This window comes from Pleurodeles waltl, chromosome 12 (assembly GCF_031143425.1).
Source record: "Pleurodeles waltl isolate 20211129_DDA chromosome 12, aPleWal1.hap1.20221129, whole genome shotgun sequence".
NCBI lineage: Eukaryota > Metazoa > Chordata > Amphibia > Caudata > Salamandridae > Pleurodeles > Pleurodeles waltl.
The window spans coordinates 542,714,480-542,734,838 of record NC_090451.1 but is presented as its reverse complement, the minus strand read 5'-3'; the positions used below and the strand labels follow the sequence as shown (position 1 = coordinate 542,734,838).

The window sequence follows — 20,359 nt, the reverse complement described above, 5'->3', positions numbered from 1 at the left end:
AGCTACTGGAGGCTGAGCACAGTATGAATTTAGGTTGTGTTGTGACTTACCCTGACTAGGATTGTGGTCCATACTTGGACAGGGTGCATACCTCTGCCAAATGGAGACCCAATTTCTAACAAAGGGCAAACAAATAGTGCTCTAAACCGGTATTTCACTTTATGTATTGGTTTTTAAATTTCACTGCACCTAAAGTATTCCCTATGGGCTCCCTGAGCCCACAGAAAACCCTTACATGTCTAATACTCCCACACTTTGGATCCCTAAAAGAATCTTGACAGAGGTGATGACTTGTAAGTGATGTTCCTCCGTGAGGAAAACTGAAGGGAATAACAGTTTTTGGAAAACATATTGCTAAAAATGTGACATTGTGTTCCTTATGCTCTATCAGCCATTCAAGGCAACAAGCGCTTCCGCGTCCCCCATAGGGGTTGTACGTGCTGTCTAACAGCTGCAGTGCAATACATAGTGTTTGTTTTGCATTAATACATTTCTTAGGTGGCATATAATTTAAAAAATGTGTACTCTTTTCGTTACATTCAGCCCAAATTTTTGATATTGATCATCAAGCAAGCTGCGGACCATAAACTGTGATCCTACCACAGTTTAGTAATCTGTGTTAATATTACAAAATTGAGTGTGCAGACTACATTCCCCAGGAAAAACCACACGTGGTATTGCTGGACTCATGACACTTGGGGCAACATTGCCTTTGGTACTGGTCTAAGATTTGTTTGTCCATTTGAGAAATGCGGCAAAATATGTTCATTTAACAAATGTGCTCTATAGCTCCACGTTTTTCATTGTATCTCCGGCAGCAGTGAGGTATTGATACTGGATTTGCAACAACATATAGCGCAGAATGTACCCAAACAAAAACAAAAAAGATTTTGTAGGGGTGCGCAAAACGAAGTAGTACATGTGGTTTAACAACCTAATGCTGATTTTTATTGAGAACATTCTGGCACAGAGGTGCACAAACACCCCAACAATGAAATGGTTAATAGAGCACTCTTGAAAGCGCTGGTGAAGCCCTGTGGAGAAATGAGTACACCACAGCCCTTGTTTGCGAGTTTAAGGAGCTTTGGTTGGAATTAATTTAAATGGAATGCCTATTTAAAGACAATATTTAAAAACGTTCTACCGATTTGAGACAACTTGAGGCATTAAGTTTGTCATAGGCTTGGTTATGTGGTGTTTTCTCTACCTAGGTGTCTTTGTATTTGCTAGTTATATTGCATGCGTTTTTGTAACCAAAATTATGTCATTTGTATTTGGAATTTTTTATTTAAAAATAACACGGTCTAATGGTTTCATCACTTTTTTCTTCTCTTTCTTAGCCCTGGCCTAGTGTCTCGAACCTTGCCAAGGATTTCATTGACCGACTCCTCACAGTGGACCCTGGGGACCGGATGTCAGCTAGCCATGCCCTGAAGCATCCCTGGGTAGTCAGCATGGCTGCCTCCTCATCCATGAAGAACTTGCACCGCTCCATCTCACAGAACCTTCTGAAGCGGGCTTCCTCCCGATGCCAAAGCACTAAATCAGCCCAGTCCACGCGATCCAGCCGCTCCACCAAATCTAACAAGTCACGGCGGGTGCGTGAACGGGAACTGCGCGAGCTCAACCTGCGGTACCAACAGCAGTATAATGGTTGAGATCGGAGTGAAGGGAAGCATTAGTGAACCTTTCCTATGTGCTTCCTCGTGCTTGTCTACGTGCATCTTCACCGTGACTCACTTTGTTGGTGTCAGAGGAGACGCTAGTAGCTTTTTTTCCTGCTGTCCTGGATCAAAAGGTCCCTAATTGGAAAAGTGGTTACCTGTGGCTGTAAGGGAAAAGGTGAAGTAGATGCCTATGTCATGGAACTATTCTCATCATTACGATGAATGCCTCCAGCTGCTGCTATACATGAAAAGTGGCAGAGATTTTATTTTGTGGCTGCTTCGTGGTTTTCAAATATTTAGCCTGTTCACGGTTAATTCACCCTCTGCTTAATTTGCCCAGACCAAAATCGAGCTTCACTCCACAGCTCAGGATTTATTTATGCATCACTTCCCCGACCTGCATTTTGTCCCATATTTGCTAAGCCACCTGCATCAAGGGATTTCTTTCAGAAAGCAATGAAAAGAAGCACAGCATTCCCTTGGAAAATAAAACATATTTCCAGTCCCTGAACTGCACTTCCCTGTAGTATCAGTTCCTAGCAATTGTAATTTAAGCGGGATCGAGCATCGCCTAGTAACCCTTTTAATACGGGTCCCACAAAAGACGTGTCAAAACAAACGAGGCAACTATAGAATTAAGTGATTTTTTTTTTTTTTTTTTGGTCAAGACACACATAGCTTTGAGTAGATCCTGTGATACATGCATATATCTTGATGGAAACCGCATTGATGTACATGTATCTAAAAGGCATTTATCACAATGAACATACCTTTTAGGTCACACAAGATTGACTTTAGACATGCAAAACATTTTTTTGTTGTTTTTTTAACATTGTCTGGCAACGTGTGCCAATTACTTCTGATTTCAGCACCGCATAAGGCATCCTACTACAGAAGGTCTGTGTATTGCCTCTGATTTTCATACTTCAGGGCACCCATGTCCACCGTAGGTCCAGCAGTGCCAGGCTAATGGCAGAATTTCTGGGTATCAACAGAGGACGAAGTTACATAAAATGTGCGAGTTGAGCTAATTTACAAAGTGGTTATCCTTAAAATCTGGTATGGATCCATCCTTCATGGATATATGATGGAGAACTCTGCATATGGCATCATTTAGAGTCTGTTTGACCTGGCTCACCCACAGTGTATGAAAGCCCGAGCAAGCTAGAACATGACCACCTTGCCTGAGTGGCATCCCATGCCACAGTGGAGCATGGAATGTGCCCGCCACTGTTCAGTTATGTCACAAGCTACCCACTTTGGGAGAGCTATTGAGACCTTCATGATCTCCGCTCTTCAGGGTGTCTGTCATTCATAGAGGCCCTTCGCGCGAGTCTCAGACTTAGACTTCACTTCACTTTAGTAAACGTGGCACTTGTGCCTGGTGTTTCTGCGTGAACGTTGACGAATCTCAGTGTTTCCACGCACTTCTGAAGTACCATTGTGGACTTGCCATGCATCGTCCCGTCGGTAACGAGTTTAAAGCATGCATGCGCGTGCACGTACACTACCATCTCCCTTAAGCAATTTTTCTCTCTCAGGAAAAAAAAAACCTAACCATGCCAGTTTTAATCTCACTGAGGCGGTGTCCGGAGCACATTTTGTGCTGGAAGTAATGAAAACTCCCTTCTGGGTGTGAAGTGAGAGCAGCCAGCTGATGTGTATTTGAACACCGCCATGCATCTAATCTCCTGGCCATTCGTGCCGGGGCTGGTCGCCCAGGAGGAGGTGTTGATTGGTGCCGCATGACGCAGGCTCGCTTAACAGCTCGTCCCTGTCTAGTGCCCCTCCCTCCGGGCGGGGGGGGGAACACATTTCTGGGTTGCCAGCGCGAGAGATGTGATCGACAATCTTCTGCAATCGTTAAACAGTTATTTCCTCCCACCTAGCAGTTGTAGGAACGGCGTCGTTAGGCAGGGAATGTATCGACTTGCGCAGGGACCCTTTAATCGGGCTGCAGGCGGACTTGCTCTCGGCTGCGCGGGGAAGGAGCTGAGTTCGCCCCCACCAACACTCAGATAACGGCCAAAATTAGCCTCGCTCACACCAGACTGCAAGCAGTTACTATTTAGATGCGATAATGAGAGATCTGTGACTTTCAGCCCATTTCTTTGTCCTCTTCCCCCCCCATGACAACCTTGTTCAGCAGGCTCACGCACTGCTGGGATGCAACAAGTCGCATGCTCTGTTGCAGCAGTAACTCGGGACACTGGGAGAAATTTACGATACAAATCTCGGTGGCACTTGAACCATGCAGAAGAAATCTGGAAAGACGGACACACAATAGTTGAGGAAGGGCTGCTCTCGATACAGATGGGTATTTTGGTGCAACACTGGCCTTATAACATTTGCACCAGTATCCTTCACTACTCATTCTATTTAGTGGGCCTAATAGTAGGCCTTAATCCCACAAATTTGTGATTCAGCAGGTGTGATTCTTTTTTTACTTTAGAAATGCAAGAGTTATGCAAATACGTTATATCGTTTCTATATTCTGATGTGACATTACATCAAAGATGGGTACACTGACACTTATGAGCTGTGTAGCCCTACCCGACTTTGCTTCTTTTTCTCTCTGCTGCTTCACTATCTACCCTTTCTTTTTTGTGCCTTTTTTTCGAGTGTGTGGTGCACAGGTTTGAGGGGCCTTGAGTTGAAATTTGCCACCTTCCCCAGATCCCGTTGTGGTTTGGTTAGAAGAGCAGGTCATCTTTCTACGAGTGCTCATCATGCTGTCCAGGTGTGATCGTTGCTTGCATCTTGCATCTTACAGCGTAGGCTTTGGGGTATTAATTGACCTATGACCGAGTTGTCTTTGAGAATGAGATTGATGTGCTTTGTCAGCAAGCGCCTACACTACCTTGTTCTCTGGCCGCAATAACTGATGGGCACAGCTATGGCCTAAGAGTTGAATTTCCTTAATCATTGTCACGGGTAATCTGCGTGAACAGATTGTATTTTCTAGTACTGCCATTTAGACTTGTTAAAATGGCTTGGCCCAGGATGGACATTAGGTGTCCCTTTTAGACCGTGGATTGGATAATGCAGGTGTCAGACAGGCTGCTAGCTAACCCTATACAAAGAGGGGATTTCGAGTCTGCCCTTTTCAACCACTGATCTTGTTTGACCAGCCATGGGCTGTAGATCTTGTCTGCCATGTCCTGGCTCAGTCCGATGGTAAAATTGATCTCTCACTTACTACTATAGTTTGTTTGAGTGCATCTCCCACCTTGTCTTGAGTGCTTGCATTGAACTGTATTAGGGACTACTTTACAACTTTAGCCCTCATGCTCACACTTGTTTTCTCTCACCCTTTCCTTGTTCTAGTGTGCTAGTACGTCCAGTATTATATTAAGCCCACATTATTTGCCTTTGCCAATGCTTGTTCCCTAGGACGTGACTCATGACTGTCATTTTTTATAATACAGAATGGTTTATGCTGTGCTCTTATTGATTACACTCCACTCAGAACACAGTTCCTACAAATGCATTCTTTATATACTTACCCATCCTCAATCCCCGTAGTTGAAGTTTAGGACTCTCACCAAGCATCTCTTTGCAATTCCAGTAACATTTTTATTTTCCTGTGGAGAAATCCCTTCCTCTGCACTCCTACCAAATATCAGGTTCTGGTTTTTTTTTCCCACCTTGGAAAGTGATTTAAATCTGCTCTTCGCACATATATCTTTACAGCGCAGAAAAGGACCTCAAAAGGTTTTGTGAATGTCTTTAAAGGTATTGGTTTGTCAGGGTTCACCAACTTTGTGCTGCGCATCCATGTTTGAATGTCTTGTTTTGCTATCCCTGGTTGGAGATTTATTCCAACAATCCGCGAAACTGGTCAGTTGACCTCAATATATCTCATCTATGCGTGGAATAGCCCCTTACTCTGGGAATCTCGATCAGTGCATAACTTCCACATATCTGTTTTTGCAGAAGAAATTATACCTAAGAGTGCAAAAACAATGTGAATCAGGTCGTCGGTGAGGGAAATGAAGCAATGCAACAAACAAAGCCAAATATTACTTTAAACAACTGCTTGTCTTTGTATCAATCTGGCTTCACTGTATTTTGACGCCTGGGACTGGACGCCGATGTGCACTGGCTGTGCATCTGTGAACGCCAGTGCCCCTGAGCGCACACACATGCATACACAGACTTTAAGCGCCACTGCAGTTAGAGAGGGAGCGGTGTGTGCACAGGTGCTGAGCTGTCCTCACGGGGCAGCCCCTGCTGTCACAGCAAGCGTACGCAGAGATAGACACCCATCAACTGCGCAAACGTAGCCACAGTAGAGTACTGTGCAGAGTCACTGTGCACTAGCAGTCAATGACCGCTACCGAGCACCAGTGCTCACAGGTGATGACAGAGCAGTGCCCGGTGACCAGATGTGAGCTGAGAAAGTCACTTGAGTTGCATAGCTGCCACGGTTTCAGATTGCTGTGTGACATTTTCATAATTTCATTGTAATTCTGAGTGACATTTCAACGACTGAGTGACACTTTGTTGCAAGCAAAATCAAGCGGTGAAGACGATGGAACCATGTAAATATCATAATATAGCGAGACTCCGAGACATCCCATTGTACACCAGTGCCACCTTGTGGCCTTTGATAAAAACTATTCGGAGCTTAGCTAGCAAGGTGAGAAACTGGAACAAGAAGCTTTTACTGCACTTCAGGACTTGCGTGACAATCTCAGGCAATGCCGGAAAATGACCGGAAATGCTTTATTCTAACACAAGATGCGTGACACTTGGCAGCTTTGGGGTTGTGTACAGTCAGTCACTCGGCAGATTTAACGGCTGTGTGCAGAGGCAGTCACTGCATATGAACACCGATGCTCAGTCGGCCCTCTGCTTTCTACACAGCTCTGCACTGTGGGATGGCTACTCATTAGAATGCACAGCCTCGCATACTGCGAACTTGCATCTACTTCTGCAGCAGTCTGAAGACTGGTCCGCATTGCAGAGCATTCACCTTCATGGCTTCCTGTCTGTGCCCATTAGCTGGGAGGAGATGGAAGCTTTCAGTTGAGTGGGAGACAGAGTGCCGTTTGGGCGAAAGAATCCAGCAGTATTTTCTTTACAGGTAATTGACTTATCGGAAGGTGCTGGGGAGGAAAAGTGCCTTTGAGACGTCACATCTGACGGACTCATCTAGCCCTTGTTTGAGATTGAAGGAGTCTGGAGAGCATTTTTATGCGTTGGCGGGAAATCGTTTCTTATGTGTTCTGAGTCACCGCTTTAAAATCAATAGACGTCGTGAGGGGGGTGTTTAAAGTACAAGAACTGTGAAGCTCTTCACACGTGTCACTGCCACCAAGAGGCCCACCTTAGCAGGTAGGAGGGAGAGAGTGGAGCCTGCATCTGCCTCTGGGCTCTGTTTATTCGACTATTAGAAAGCGCGGAGAGCCGGCTAAAGGCCATCCTTCAGAGCTTGAAACTCGTCCTCCTTTGCCTTTCTTGCCGCAGGCTGCTCACTAAGCTCGAACTGCTTCCCATCCTTAGCTTTTTTACTTCGTGTGCCTGGCGGCGATGTCGGGTTCATAAGGTGCAGCGGTGCTTTGTCTCCTCGCACTGTCTTTACCTTTTCCCAGCTATAATAAATGCTGTTCATTTTAGCTGTTAAACTGAACAATCATTCTTGCAGACGGAGAAGCCTCACACATGGCACAGAAAAACACTCTTAAACAAGGAAATCATATCATGGGAGTTTCATTTCTTTATTCTGTTTTTATACCCATATTTACATTTTCTGAATTTAGTTTTTTAATGCTTTGAGCAGGGTAATATTAGCCAGTCACTCTTGTCTTCAGGACTGCATAGAATTGGTGCTGTCCTATAAGTAGCCACCCCCTTTTACTCTTTCCCCACCCTACAGCGGGGGCTAATTTTGAATACCCAGAGAGGGTTCTTGGTAGAGGCAGTGACACCAGATGAAGTTAATTTACTTTTATCACCCAGCACTTACGAGACAGGATTGTGATCAGTCTTTACAGCGAACTTTACAGGACAGCATCTTCCACATAGATCGTCAGCAGGTGACTGTTATCCGCAGGGTCATTTTGCAGCACCCCCTCCTTTCCAATGAGTTCTTAATATTGCCTCCAAAGCACAACAAGACCCATTGGCTCCCACATGTATTGCTAAATCACTCAAAGTGAACGTTATTAGAAGCACTTGAAGTACGGACCACAAAACAGCGGCGCTGTGGATCTGGCACAGGTCCTCTTGAGTGCTTCATCCACCACTCAAACCACGAAACAGTGGAGCCTTGATTCTGGCATACATTTCTTATCGGCTGCGTTTTCCATCACTCAAACTATGAAATAGTGGAGCTATGGATCTGGCACAGGCACTCGGACACGCCTTTCAAACTACGAAACAAGGGAGCTTTATCTATTTCATAGGTCCAAATCAGGTTCATCGTACACCATCAAACTGCCTAGCAGTGGAATTATGATTCTGGCATAGATCCGTATCTGGTGCACTGTACACCCTTGTACAGCCATGGATCTGGCACAGGCACTCAGAGATGCATCACACACCATTCAGACTGTGAAACATAAAACAGTGGAGGCATGGTCCAGCACAGGTGAGCCGAGTGGTGTATTCTACCACTTGTGCTGAAAGACAGTGGATCCATGAATCTGGCACAGTTCTGGCGTGTTTCCCCCCCCCTACCAGTTCACACTAAAAACAATTAACCATGAATGTTTAATCCTGTTTTATTAGGTTTCTTTTCCCTCAAAGTATGCTGATTCACAAAACCAAATGCTTTTGCAGATTCCTCGTTAGGATAGGTATTTAACATCTCAATTGTTTCACTATTTCCACTTCATTGCCTATGCTTAGGTCTGGCTGTTAATCAACAAGTTCCTTAGGGATATAAGTTAATGCAAATAATCCCTCTAGTACTTTGTATCCAGATTCTAGCTTGGCAACTTGACTTACCAAAAATCAGCTTAAGTTTCCCAACTTTTTTTTATTATTGATATATCCCAAATTAATCATACAACAGCAAGCAAAATCCAGCAGAAGTAGAGAAAATTCAAATGAATGCAGTTACATGCATTACTTGATATATAAATATAGATAGATAGTAATTAATAATACAAAGCACATTAAAACTATGTTGGCACCCTTTCTATCTAATTCTGCTTAGATCACAAACCAGTCTTCGTGCCCTCGTTTATTGAAGAGCCATCTAGTTAGGGCAAGCCAGACTGATTTTCCACCACCCCTAGCTCGTTTTCCCTTGCAATTATATAAAGATCTCTCCAGATTGTAAATGGCTAGCAAACGCCCAAACCACAGATAAACTGTGGGAGGTTCAGCGTTTTTCCAGGCTGTTGTGATAAGGAGGCGAGCTATGGCCAGTTAAATGAAGAGAAAGTACATCTTAGTTAGCTCTCCCTCAAAAGATTGGTCATACTCGAGAAACATCATGGTAGGAGTTATTCAGATCTCTTTCCCAAATGCCAATGTAGCTCTATTCCTTTCTGGAGAGACCTCAATTTATCGCAGCTATAAAGCATGTGGAACATAATACATTGATAAATTGCCTCCAAAGTGGGGCGGTTGGAGCTAAGCGGCTCACAGGAGGCTCCTGGTAGATCTCCTACAAAGTGTGCTGTTGCAGAATAATCCCATTTTTGACTTTTTCCATCCATTTGTTATTTTTGCCCATTTTATGTGGTGGGGGGGGTGTATGGGCATCCCTTTACCGTGACCCTCATCCATTAAGGCCCGGTCGCTAGAGTCAGAGGCCACCACTAAATCCTCCTCTGACCAATCTGTATCATTTAATAAGGAAAATAAATGCTCATTGCCCTCAAGCTCAGACCTCAGGGGGAGGACGGGATTAATTACAACTACCCGTGATCTCCATACATTCTCCCTTCACAGTTCTTGACAGATTTTCTAATGCAGCCTTGCCCTGAGGATCTGTTTGTAAAGGCTTCACATTATTGGGGGCCCTTACAGACATAGCCTCTTGCCATTTCAGCATAAAATGGAAATGGCTTACCAGCTGGCTGAGGGACTAGGCCACAGAATAGATCCATAAAAGTAGCTCCAGACGATGGAGCAGGGGGGGCGGGGGGGCTCTCCCCTCCCCTCCTCTTCCTCTCCATGGCTTAAATTCTGCTTCGGGGGTGGGTATCCACTCTGGCGTCCTGCTCCCGCCGTTTCGGCGCCACCGGCCCGTTAAGATGACTGTGTCGGTACCCTCTTACAAAGGCCCCCACTGGCCGCTTGAGGACCCACCCCTGCAGTCTGGCGGGCTCCGAGGAGGCTGCAACTAACTCCCCGGCTCTTAGAAATACTATGGGTCCCCACCGTAAGTCGCCCCCACTGATGGTAGGTGGAGACGGAACAAACGCTCCCAGGGCGCATCTCCTGTAACGCCCGAACGAGCCAGCGCGGAAAGCAGAGCACACTAGGCGGCGCTCTAAGGCAGTTCAGCCGGCGTGTTCTACCTGTTGGGAGACTGGATGGAGAGCTGCATTACAGCCGGGTCAGCCGGCAGCCTTCTTAGTTTCCCAACTTCTTAAGTATTGACAAACCTTTCCCATTTGGCGGTTGCTGTTAACACCGAGAGAGTACCTAATCTACTTCCTTTTTCTTATTATTAGGAACATATTTCATTTAACACCGGTTACTGGGATACACCACATTTAGCAGGGCTTTTAAGGCACCATTTATGACCCGTGTACGTGCGGGGCAGCCTGGATAAAGCAAGACCGAATCCTCACAAATATACAGTGGGAATAATTTTTTCATATGCCTGCTCCAAGGCACACTTATATGGGTATCAGCCATTCAATGTTTAATTTGACAAATTAAATTGGGGAGTGCTCGAATTGCCTGTTCCTGCTTCATAAGAACCCCCTAATTTGCTAGATGTTCAGTGTTCTACTGAGTGGATCTGGTCCAGAAGTCCTTTTTACCACTTACTTACTCTCGTGTAGCGCAAGCTGTCCTAACCTGACCTACGTAAATTGCCCCCTACTTTTTTTAATCTGGCCTCCTTGGTTAAAATTAGTAATTCCAGTTTATGACCTTTGCATTTAAAGTTGATGCATGCCCTTCTCAAGGCCTTGGCAGATGTCTGCAGCACTCTGGCACCATAGCCATGGATAACAGCGTTTGGTGCCACTGGCATACTATGTATAATTTGGTATTTACAACCTACTGTACATCAGTGGGTGTGGAGAGATAATCCGTGATATCGTACGGCATGGGGTTATAGAAACGTGTTAAGGCACATTTTTTTCAATTTGACTATCACATTACACAATACTAATTTGGGCATGGGCGATTACGTGATTTGCCCAGAATTGCACTACTTTATTTAGGTCCAGTGCCGAAGCCGTGATTTCAGCAGTGTGATCTTCATGAATCATGTGCAGTATCCTACATTCCCCGAGGAAAGTGCTGAATTAAAACCACTGAGGTACTCACGAAAGGAACAACATTGATGTTCTTCTTTAATCGTTTGTAGGAGTGTATAGTCGCTTGAAGGTTCTGTGCCCGAGTGGTTCTAAGCAAGGAGATTGTTCATAGTGACAGTATTTGACGTAATACGTCAGTTAGTAAGGAATATAGTGGATTGAGCAAACAGTATTATAGAGTTTGAACCCGCAGAGGACCATATTCAAATAATTACTGCAATCGGGTGTTCCCAATGAAGACAGTCGTTTGGTGCGTTTAAAACATAAGTCTTTCCAATTCACAATCTAATGGTGACCTCCTGTGGCAGACTAGAATACTGCATATGCTATGTAATTTAAAGCAGGAAACGAGATGTAAAGTTAAGTAAAAATCGACCAAGTTCTTTGTACCGCTCCAACCACTTTCTTTGCTTAAAATTGGTAATAATTGTCAGATTTTTAAAAGTAACGTGATATTGGAAACCTGCGTACATAAAATTAGACTTACATTTCAAAATTAGCGTTTAGGATTGATTAGGCGTTGTCACTGCTTCGAAGCACCAGCTGTTCTCGGCAGTTCATCTTTGAGCCCGTTACTGAGGAGCATCGCCGATCCTAAATACGGACACGGGCCTTTTGTGTAGACATTTCATTGCCTAAAACTAAGCCCCTCCTTCCAAGTTTCATCTGCACCAGTATGTACAGCCATGTGTGTGAGCTGTAAAATTCCTATCAATTGAGTGAAGGCCCAAAATCCATACATCACGAAATACAAATTATTTGTAAATGCAGCACTACATTACGCTACACTGTGTCCGTGTTACTGGGCTTCAACGAAGTGGACAGCCCTGCCAGTTACCACGCATCAGGGGTTACACTAACGCATTTCAGTGTGGTAGTTCTCATCATTGCACTGAAATGCAAAATCATGCAATATAGTGCTGCTCAGCTGTAAAGCTGGAGGCTGCCATAATGCCCCATGGCTGTTGAGCTGGAGTGGCGGTGCGTGCTGCTCTCGGCAGGCTAAGGGACGGGGCTGAGCCTGGCTCAAGATCTGCTCGCAGCTTGAGTACTCTGCTACAATGTATCTGGTGTAAAAACAGGCACCCGCACACAGTCAGTGCCAAATGGCTTGACTACTGGTAACTAAGAGTAAGTAAATTCTCTGAGACCCATAGTTTTATAGGTGGGGAAGAGTCACGGGTCCGACTCCTTCCTGCAGTGTGAATGGGAGGTGATTCATAAAGTTTTGGCGGCACTAAGAAATGCACAGCTCTTATGACCTTGCTACTCCGTAACGAGGATCGATTCCCGTGACCCACCCAGGCAATGCTGACCGTGGCGGCTGAGTCTCGCTGTCAGAGACTCGCGGCAGTGGCATGACATCCCGCTAGTGAGCGGGACGGACCCAGCTCCACTGGACCGCAGCACTGGCAGGTGGGCTCAGAGCCGCCTGCCACGACTCATCATGAAGTTGCTAAGGGAGTCCCACACCGTGGCAGCCATCCCGCGATCCTAAGTAGCTGGCCCTCTGCGTGAGAGCACTGGGTGCGGTGCCATCATAGAATCATGAATGGATGCGGCGGGTGGCATTGCCTTGGGCCCAGGAGCGGGTCTACATCCTTGCGAGCTAGCCACGCTGAGGAGGCACTGTTGCTGCGGTGCCGCCCGCCAGAACTCAGTAAGTGCCTGAGAGAGTGTCAGTGAGTTCAGCCTTTGTTAAAAATGACCTAAAGTACTTCTGTGCTGCTATATGTAATGTTAATTAAATTGCTAGAGCCATGACTGATGCAACTAGTGGGTGGCACGCCAGACCCCTGGGCAGTTGGCTGCTCTGCTTAAGCTGCTATTAATGATTTTTCTACTGCTCATGGGTGTAATTTCTGATATTTGTTTCCCTTGTATTCGTTGCTTGATTTTCCTCACGAGAAATTGTCACTTATAGTGGTTGAAATGTCACTCAAAATTACACTGAAATTATGAAAATGTCACACAAAGCAATTTGAAACCTTGGTAGCTATCAGTGGAGCATAGAGCCTCAGGTGTTTTGGTGGGAACTCTTGAGTTTTCGTGTCTTCAGACAGCAAAAAAAAAAAAAAGCAACAAAATATAAGTTTTACTTCAAGTAACATTCTATTATCCTACGTCTTGTTCCCAAATGTGGTAAATTGCTTTTCAAATATTTTAAAACCGAAGTCCTACTTAGTGGAAGTTACTTGCAAGTATTATTCTGCAAAAGCCCTTTTCACTAGCGCAAGCGTGCTTTCTCAAAGTCCCTAAATTCATTGTAATTCAAAAATAGGAATATGTTTCCTTCTTCTCTGCCCATGTTGATGAAAATATCAAAGAAGACGACTTTGCCACATACATTTTTCTCTCATTGTCTCAAGTGAGTTCTTTGCTCAATCAGAGGACTGACACGGTAAGCATAAGCCAAAACACACCACTTAAGTGATGGCCAACCAGGGATTCTTTAGATCACCTTCAGGTCCTCTAGTTGACCAGACGCATTAGCAACCTTCCTCCATTAAGTTAATCTGTTTTCATTTTAGTTGGTGGGTAGCCCCATTTATTGGGGAGACACACTCATGATTGGTTTAGGGAGTTTCAATATGCCCTCCTTTACCCCCACCTCACCTGGTCCCAGTGGACATTTAGATCAAAGACTGCCCAGACATCCTGGTGGCTCCAACGTGCTCATGTCAGATTTATTTCTCAGATATACAACATCTCCTTCGGTACACTGCCATCCATGTTCCTTCCGGGAGGGGTGAAACATCCTCCATTCATTATGGCATTGTGCCTCAGTTGCTTAGTTTGATCACCTGGTCCTGAAGCCTTTAGCTGCATTTCCTCTAAAAAACTAGATGTGCCTGAAAGTGCCAGGAAATTCACCACTAGATTAGCAGCACAGGAGGAAGAGGGTGAAGTTTTGCTCAAGTGGACTGATTTACCTTCCCTCCCAAACTTTGTCTGCAATATCATGTCTTTCTCCAAGTACCTGACAGAACCGAGTTCCTGTAACCAGCTTCAAAATCTATTTAAAATCCACAGATGCCTAGAAGGAACAGACCAAGGGGAATACATTTTCATCCAAAGAAGGTCATCAAACAACACTTTAGTCATAAGAGCGTCATGCTGCACCACTGCATGAAAATGTAATTTGAGCCATTGTCTTGTCCCCAGTATCTGCTTTCTTTTAAAGGTGAAGAAATATGCTTTTTCCTTTCTATGAGGTTTGTTATTGCACTTTAGGCCCACTGTATCTCAGGGCAGTGAATCGTTTCATCAGGACTATAGGTGGTTCTTCCACCATGCCAGTCATTTGACTTAAAGGTGTTAAGAGAATTCATGCTGATGAGATTTATCTCAAGTAGATTTATCTCCTGGTCTTCTCTCTGTGTCCTCAAGGTTCCAGACTGAGAAAGTTCTGCATAGCACAGAAATCATATGCACTTTTCATTTTAAACTAGACGGGCAAAAGGAGTTAGATTCTTTTGATCAGATCGTTGCTTGACATGATGGTGGTGCCACAAAGCAGCCTCCAGTCTGATTGTCAAGTACGTAACCACCTGTATCAGATGCTACTCAGAGGGAATATCTCTCTTCCATCGTATGTGGATTAATTCATTCCATAGGCTCTCTTACAACACCTGACCTGCCTGTTTGCCATTCGTCAAAACCTCTACAAGGATAGCCTTTTTACTAATGATGAAACTGGTGAGGGTATGACCCAAGAGGGGGAAGGGTTGTGACCGTGTGCTTCATGCCTATGTATCCTTAGTACCTGATGTACAGGTTTTGGTTTGAACTGCCCGAGAAGCAGTTTTTGGCCACAAACTAGTTGGCAGGATACATCCAAATATTGATAATAGGAGAAAGGTTATGGACTAGAAGTAACAGAGAGAGTATAAAGGCAACACTCTTTTTACTGCTATTAAAAGTTGGCACTGATGTGCTCCACTTGCACAGACAGATTGGGATGTGACAGCAGTACTCTCCCACACTACCCTTTATAATGTTGTAACCCTGTTCCATTTCCATTACACAATTTGTTTATGGTCTCGTACCAGGCGTAACATTTTGCAGACACAGGAAGCCTTTCGTCATGAACATTAATTCGTTGGCTTGCATCTGGAGGATTTGAGATGCTGCTCAGAAGAGTCGCCAAACCCCATGGAGTTTGAACTTAGAAGTGTACTGCTCTTATTCATTTGGCTAGTTGGGCGGTATGCTTAAAGGTTTCATGAGTATTCTTTTTGTGTTAAATCCTTAACTGCTGTGCTAAAATAGCCAACAATTCTGACAAGTGGAGCCAATCAAAACTGAGGTCTCCAATCAAAAACAAGGAGAAGCTTCCTGTAAGTGTTTTTCTCAGGTCACCTGCCTCCGAGTGGTCATTAGTGGGGGGTTGATTGTTGGTAAACTGGGCTCTTAGCTTTTTGCTTTGAGCCATTATGTGCAAACCACTCTAATATTTAAGAGTGGCATGGTCACCCAGTGTGTTCAAGTTTAATGTTCACTCATGAGCTAGCTTCTTATTTTTGGCTCTCATTTACTTTGTTTCAGTCTAATTTTTCCTAGAGGTGTGCCTTCAAGTAAACATAGGTGTATGGTTTTTACTTCTGATATGGACACAGGTTTTAAAAACCTCCTCTTCAAAACACATGGTGCTTGTGACTTTTTTGTTGTTGGATATTTCAGTCTGAGGATTAGGACAAGTTTTCTGGGGGAAGGACAAAAGTGACACTATGCCCTAACTATGGAAAAGTTTACTTGGAAAGGATTATTAGTACCCTTCACCATGAAATTGTTATTACAAAAGTTAAGATGACTTTTGTGATCACACCATTTTCCATTACACACAAAACTAGCATGTATCCAGATGTGCATAATGCAATTATGTTATTTATTGTCATGGTGAAGAGTTTGACTTGCGAAGGGTGAAGCCTGAAGTGGGTCATGCTGCCTCTCCCTTTCCTCCCTCAGAAGGATATCTGTGTATGTGGTTCATGCCATGCTGTTCTTTCATGTGCAGTAATGCTAAACAAGGTAAACAGGACCAGGACACAATCTTGTTGTGTAGGCCCTTAGTGGGAGCGGTGAAGAACCATTGTATGATCCGGAAGAAGCACATTTACTGTGGTGATAACATGTCTTTTGATATACACATTAAAAAAAAACGCAGAAAAGCAACACTGAAAGTAAACTTTAAAAATTGACAGGTGTTTCAAATACATTAGGTTTCAGTAGTTTACTAGATCCATGTGTTTGCGAAATGTACTTGCAAGTATGACTACACCTTACTAAGACTGGAGTTTGTCAGTAGGTGGCAACAGGTAACTAGAATGTACTCGTTTCAGAGACGGCTTACTGTAAGAAAATTCAAAATAAATACTGGTCAGCCTAACGGGTATATTTATGGTGTGCGGCATTTGGTGGCACAGGCTAAATACCTTCAGAGCTTGCAGCATTACGTTTCGAAGGTGGTGTGCTATAGGTAGCTGTCAGCTTGCTCTTTATGTCCCTCTTCCATACTCACAGGCATCCTGTCAAAGACCAGTCACTTGAGCTTTCTCTGCCTTGGTTCTCTCTTTCTGTACGTTTAGATCTTTGATGTAGCCTTTATGATGATAATGCACACTGACTAAGTGTTCAGCACACATTTGCACTTTCAGGCCTTCTCGTTCTGTACCAGTTTGGTGTTCTAGCACAAACTTTGGATCACTCAGTGGTTTCTAGGGTTTATGTTTTAGAACCATTTCCATTCTAACTCGGTAGCCTGACCCTTGCACAAGGTTAAGCATCTTCTTTGTACAAACACTTGGTAGAGCTATGAGTGTAGAAATGGTACCTCACCTGCTTGTCATTGAAACGTTTCCATTACCTGTCTTTTCCGGGCTGCTATTTCTTTCTGTGGGTTACGGTTGACCAATCCTCCTGAGTATGTAAGTTTCTATAGTCTATCCTAGAGAGGCCCCTCACCTTTCCCTTTTTCTTCATGGATGATGATCTCAATACTGTTCAGCTATCCACGCTGCGCATAATCATTTGAAGAAATATGCTTTCCAAATGGCTTACATTTGATCCCAGACCACAGTTTGTGTATGGTGCACACTCACCGAATCCAGTGGCTTGGACAACTCTCTAGGATGAACCAGAGAACCTGTGCGACAGTCCAGCTGCTGCAGGTTTGCTTTACAGGCAGTGAGATACACCAAGGGGTCTTCTTTTCCAATGGGGGAGAGATTTAATAAATCTATAAAGCTATTTCAGAAATCAAAATCTAATGGCCAACAGCCTCCTCATTCATCGTTCATCTCCATTAATGTTTTTTCCTTGAAACGTTTTTTTCTTTTAATTCCAAAATTGTTGTGGCCTGACTTTTTGAAAAACGTTAAGATGAAGTAAACTGTCTTAAGCTAAGGAAGTTGGACTGATTCCCAAAAAGATTTTCAATGGTTTAAGACCGTTCTAATCTAGGAAAGGCCACTTAATATCGGACAAAAACGTTGGTAAATCCAGCCCTATTGTCAAGACTTAAGACAGTGTTAATGCTTTCTTAAGCAATGGGCAATCGTTCATAATTCAGTAGTACAGAGCTCCTTCGCTTTTGTAATGACAGAAGTAAGGTAGGCAGTTGTCTGAAACAAATCAGAGGTACCCCTTCCAACACCAAAGGGACAGGGTTAAAAGTCCATACACGTGTATGAGGTAGGCAGTTATGACACATTAAGTAGTTGGGTTTAGTCACAGGTCACCAGGTTCTCCTCGTGCCACTCTTTCCACTTCAGAAATAGATTGTGCAGTTGACCACACTTGGTTTGGGCATAGCCATTGGAGAAGAGCTAGAGTTGTACCGCCCAGCTAAATATAGATTGTAGATGGCATTGATGCTTTTATTGACCTGTAACATTGTCAAATTGAGGTGACTTTGTGATTATCCTGCAAAAGGCATGGGGCACTTTTTGTCCTCAGCAGTGCTGTCTGTTGAAACAGCCCAGGGAGTTACACCTTCCTTCTTGGTCAGGGCTGCGTTTCCTCTGTTGTGATCACTTGGAAGGTGGCTGCTCCCTTTCTTTCCGTTTGTGACTCAGTGTGCTAGTTCCTCCTATGAATCTGTGTTTTTTGTATCTTGAAATTGTTCATTTGGCAAGAGCTGTATCAGGCAGCACAGTGGCATATTTTCCCTTGTGCCCGCTCACTGCGCCAAAATCTGGAGGGCAAAACACATGCCTGCAGCAAAGTATCAAACCCAGATCTACAATGAGGTAAATTAAGAAATCAGTGGCAGTCACCAATGTGAATTGCGCACCCACAAGGACAGTTTGCGCATAGTGATAATGGCGCAGAGTTGGTTAATGCTTATTGGCAAACCGCCCCTCGTGTGCACAAAGGACTTGCACTTATATCGCCTTGTAATGTTTTAAAGGTCTAACAAATTCAGTTCTGTGCAGCCATTTCTTTTATGTATTTTTCCCTGTCGAAGTCCTTTCCTTACTTGCACAGTGGAATTGTATGTGCCTTTGGACATCATGTACATATTGGCCTTAAAATATGAAGATCATTTTGTTTTATGAAAAGACTCCATAGCTGTGATTGTCATTTTTCTACTCGGATCACTGTTATTTTTACTGCAGAATATTTTGTAGACAATATTTTGATAACGCAATAAAATGTATGAAATTAGTTTGTATAGAATTATTTATTTTGTGTATCCACGTTTGTAAATGTATCTTATGTATTCATTAAAAGATTTGTGAACCGGTCACTGGTTGATGTGTAGTTTTTGAGGGGGAAAAACAACACACTAATTCCAAAGAGGCACCTATCACATATATAGCTTCACAGCTGAAGGAAAATTGCATCACAATACACATTAAGTATGTTGGCCCATCCATGGGCTCAAACGGCACACCGAACAGTCTTCCCTTAATGGACATAATAGGCATTGAGTTAATGTTTAACCAGGAATATGTTTATATTGCCCTTTAAACTCTGTTTTTCGTGGCAATAATGTCTGATAGTTCACATTTTTGAATTTATATCTACAAATCTACGATCCAAATATGACCTAAATTTGAGCACACGGCCAATTTCTTTCGTAGGCCAGGGATCCAAGACTGTTCAAGACTGGAGGTTAGAGAGGACAGTCCTGGACAGTGGCTCCCTGCAATGTTGCAGGTGTCTTTATGTCTTAGAGTAAATGATGCGCTCCGAACACGGAACAAGAGTAGAGCTTCTTTATTGAGCTCTAAAAATAGGAGCTCACAACCAGCATGACATGAGCATCAGTGAGACAGTCAACTGTCATAACCAAAGAAGCATTTATTTATATATATATATATATATATATATATATATATATATATATATATTAGTATTATACTTTCATAATACATGTTACATGCACGCACGCTATTATTTAAAACTACCAATTCTAAATTGAATGTCACAAGTCTATACTAAAAGAAAACGTACACTATTTAAAAATATACAGTGCGCGCTGCTGAAGCGATCATGGTAATGTAAACATACAGCACGCGTCACAGCGAAAGCTCGCACCAAGCCCAGTGCACCGCAGCAGACGCTCACGCTGTGACAGCTGAACTTAGAAAATAGCACCTATACAACACCCCTACTACTTTTAATAAAAAAATATATATATTTTACCCAATACCCTTGAAATGAGTTCAGGACTTATAAATGAAAGCATATAAACTAAGACATAATAGTCCTGAAATTTGATAGGTATACCCGCATTGTGAGAATTTCCGGTACGCACTGATGATGCAAGTTGCTCCAAATGCGATATTTGCCCAGAAGAACTACTTTACTCACAACATGGACCCACAACATCTGGACCCTCAAACTGTGTTTCTAAAGTTGGCCTACTTAAATCGATTTGAGAGAAGTTCACAAGTTGTTGATCTTTCAAATAATTACATTCATGATTAGGTGTCTTAAATCTAAACAACAGTGTTTTATTTGCTTGCTCTCATGAAATTTTAACCCAATGTCTCTCTTGCTCCACCAACCTTTGTTCCACAAAAGGACAGAGCCTTTAGAAATTCTCTCAACCTGGACAGGTAAAGAAAATTTAGATCTTCTCTTTTTAACTCTAGAAGGAACTCTCACTAAGACCCAATCTCCAACTTGAACATTAACTAATTTAACCCTTTATTTCTTATCAAAGAGTTATTTTGTTTGATTTTGCTTATTAGCAACAGATATTTCAACATTAGATAAATCCTCAAA

The 20,359-nt window shown here is 43.4% G+C and overlaps 1 protein-coding gene across 2 annotated transcripts in view; it reads left to right on the top strand.

Moving 5' to 3' along the window:
- PSKH1 (protein serine kinase H1) overlaps positions 1–18,870 on the top strand; it is a 252,869-nt gene extending 233,999 nt beyond the window's left edge. For both annotated transcript variants that reach the window (XM_069217580.1, XM_069217579.1), the window contains exon 3: positions 1,341–18,870. In XM_069217580.1, coding sequence (XP_069073681.1) covers positions 1,341–1,658 — 318 coding nt within the window. In that variant the 3' untranslated portion in view covers positions 1,659–18,870. The remainder of the gene's footprint in view (positions 1–1,340) is intronic.
- Positions 18,871–20,359: the final 1,489 nt, after the last annotated feature.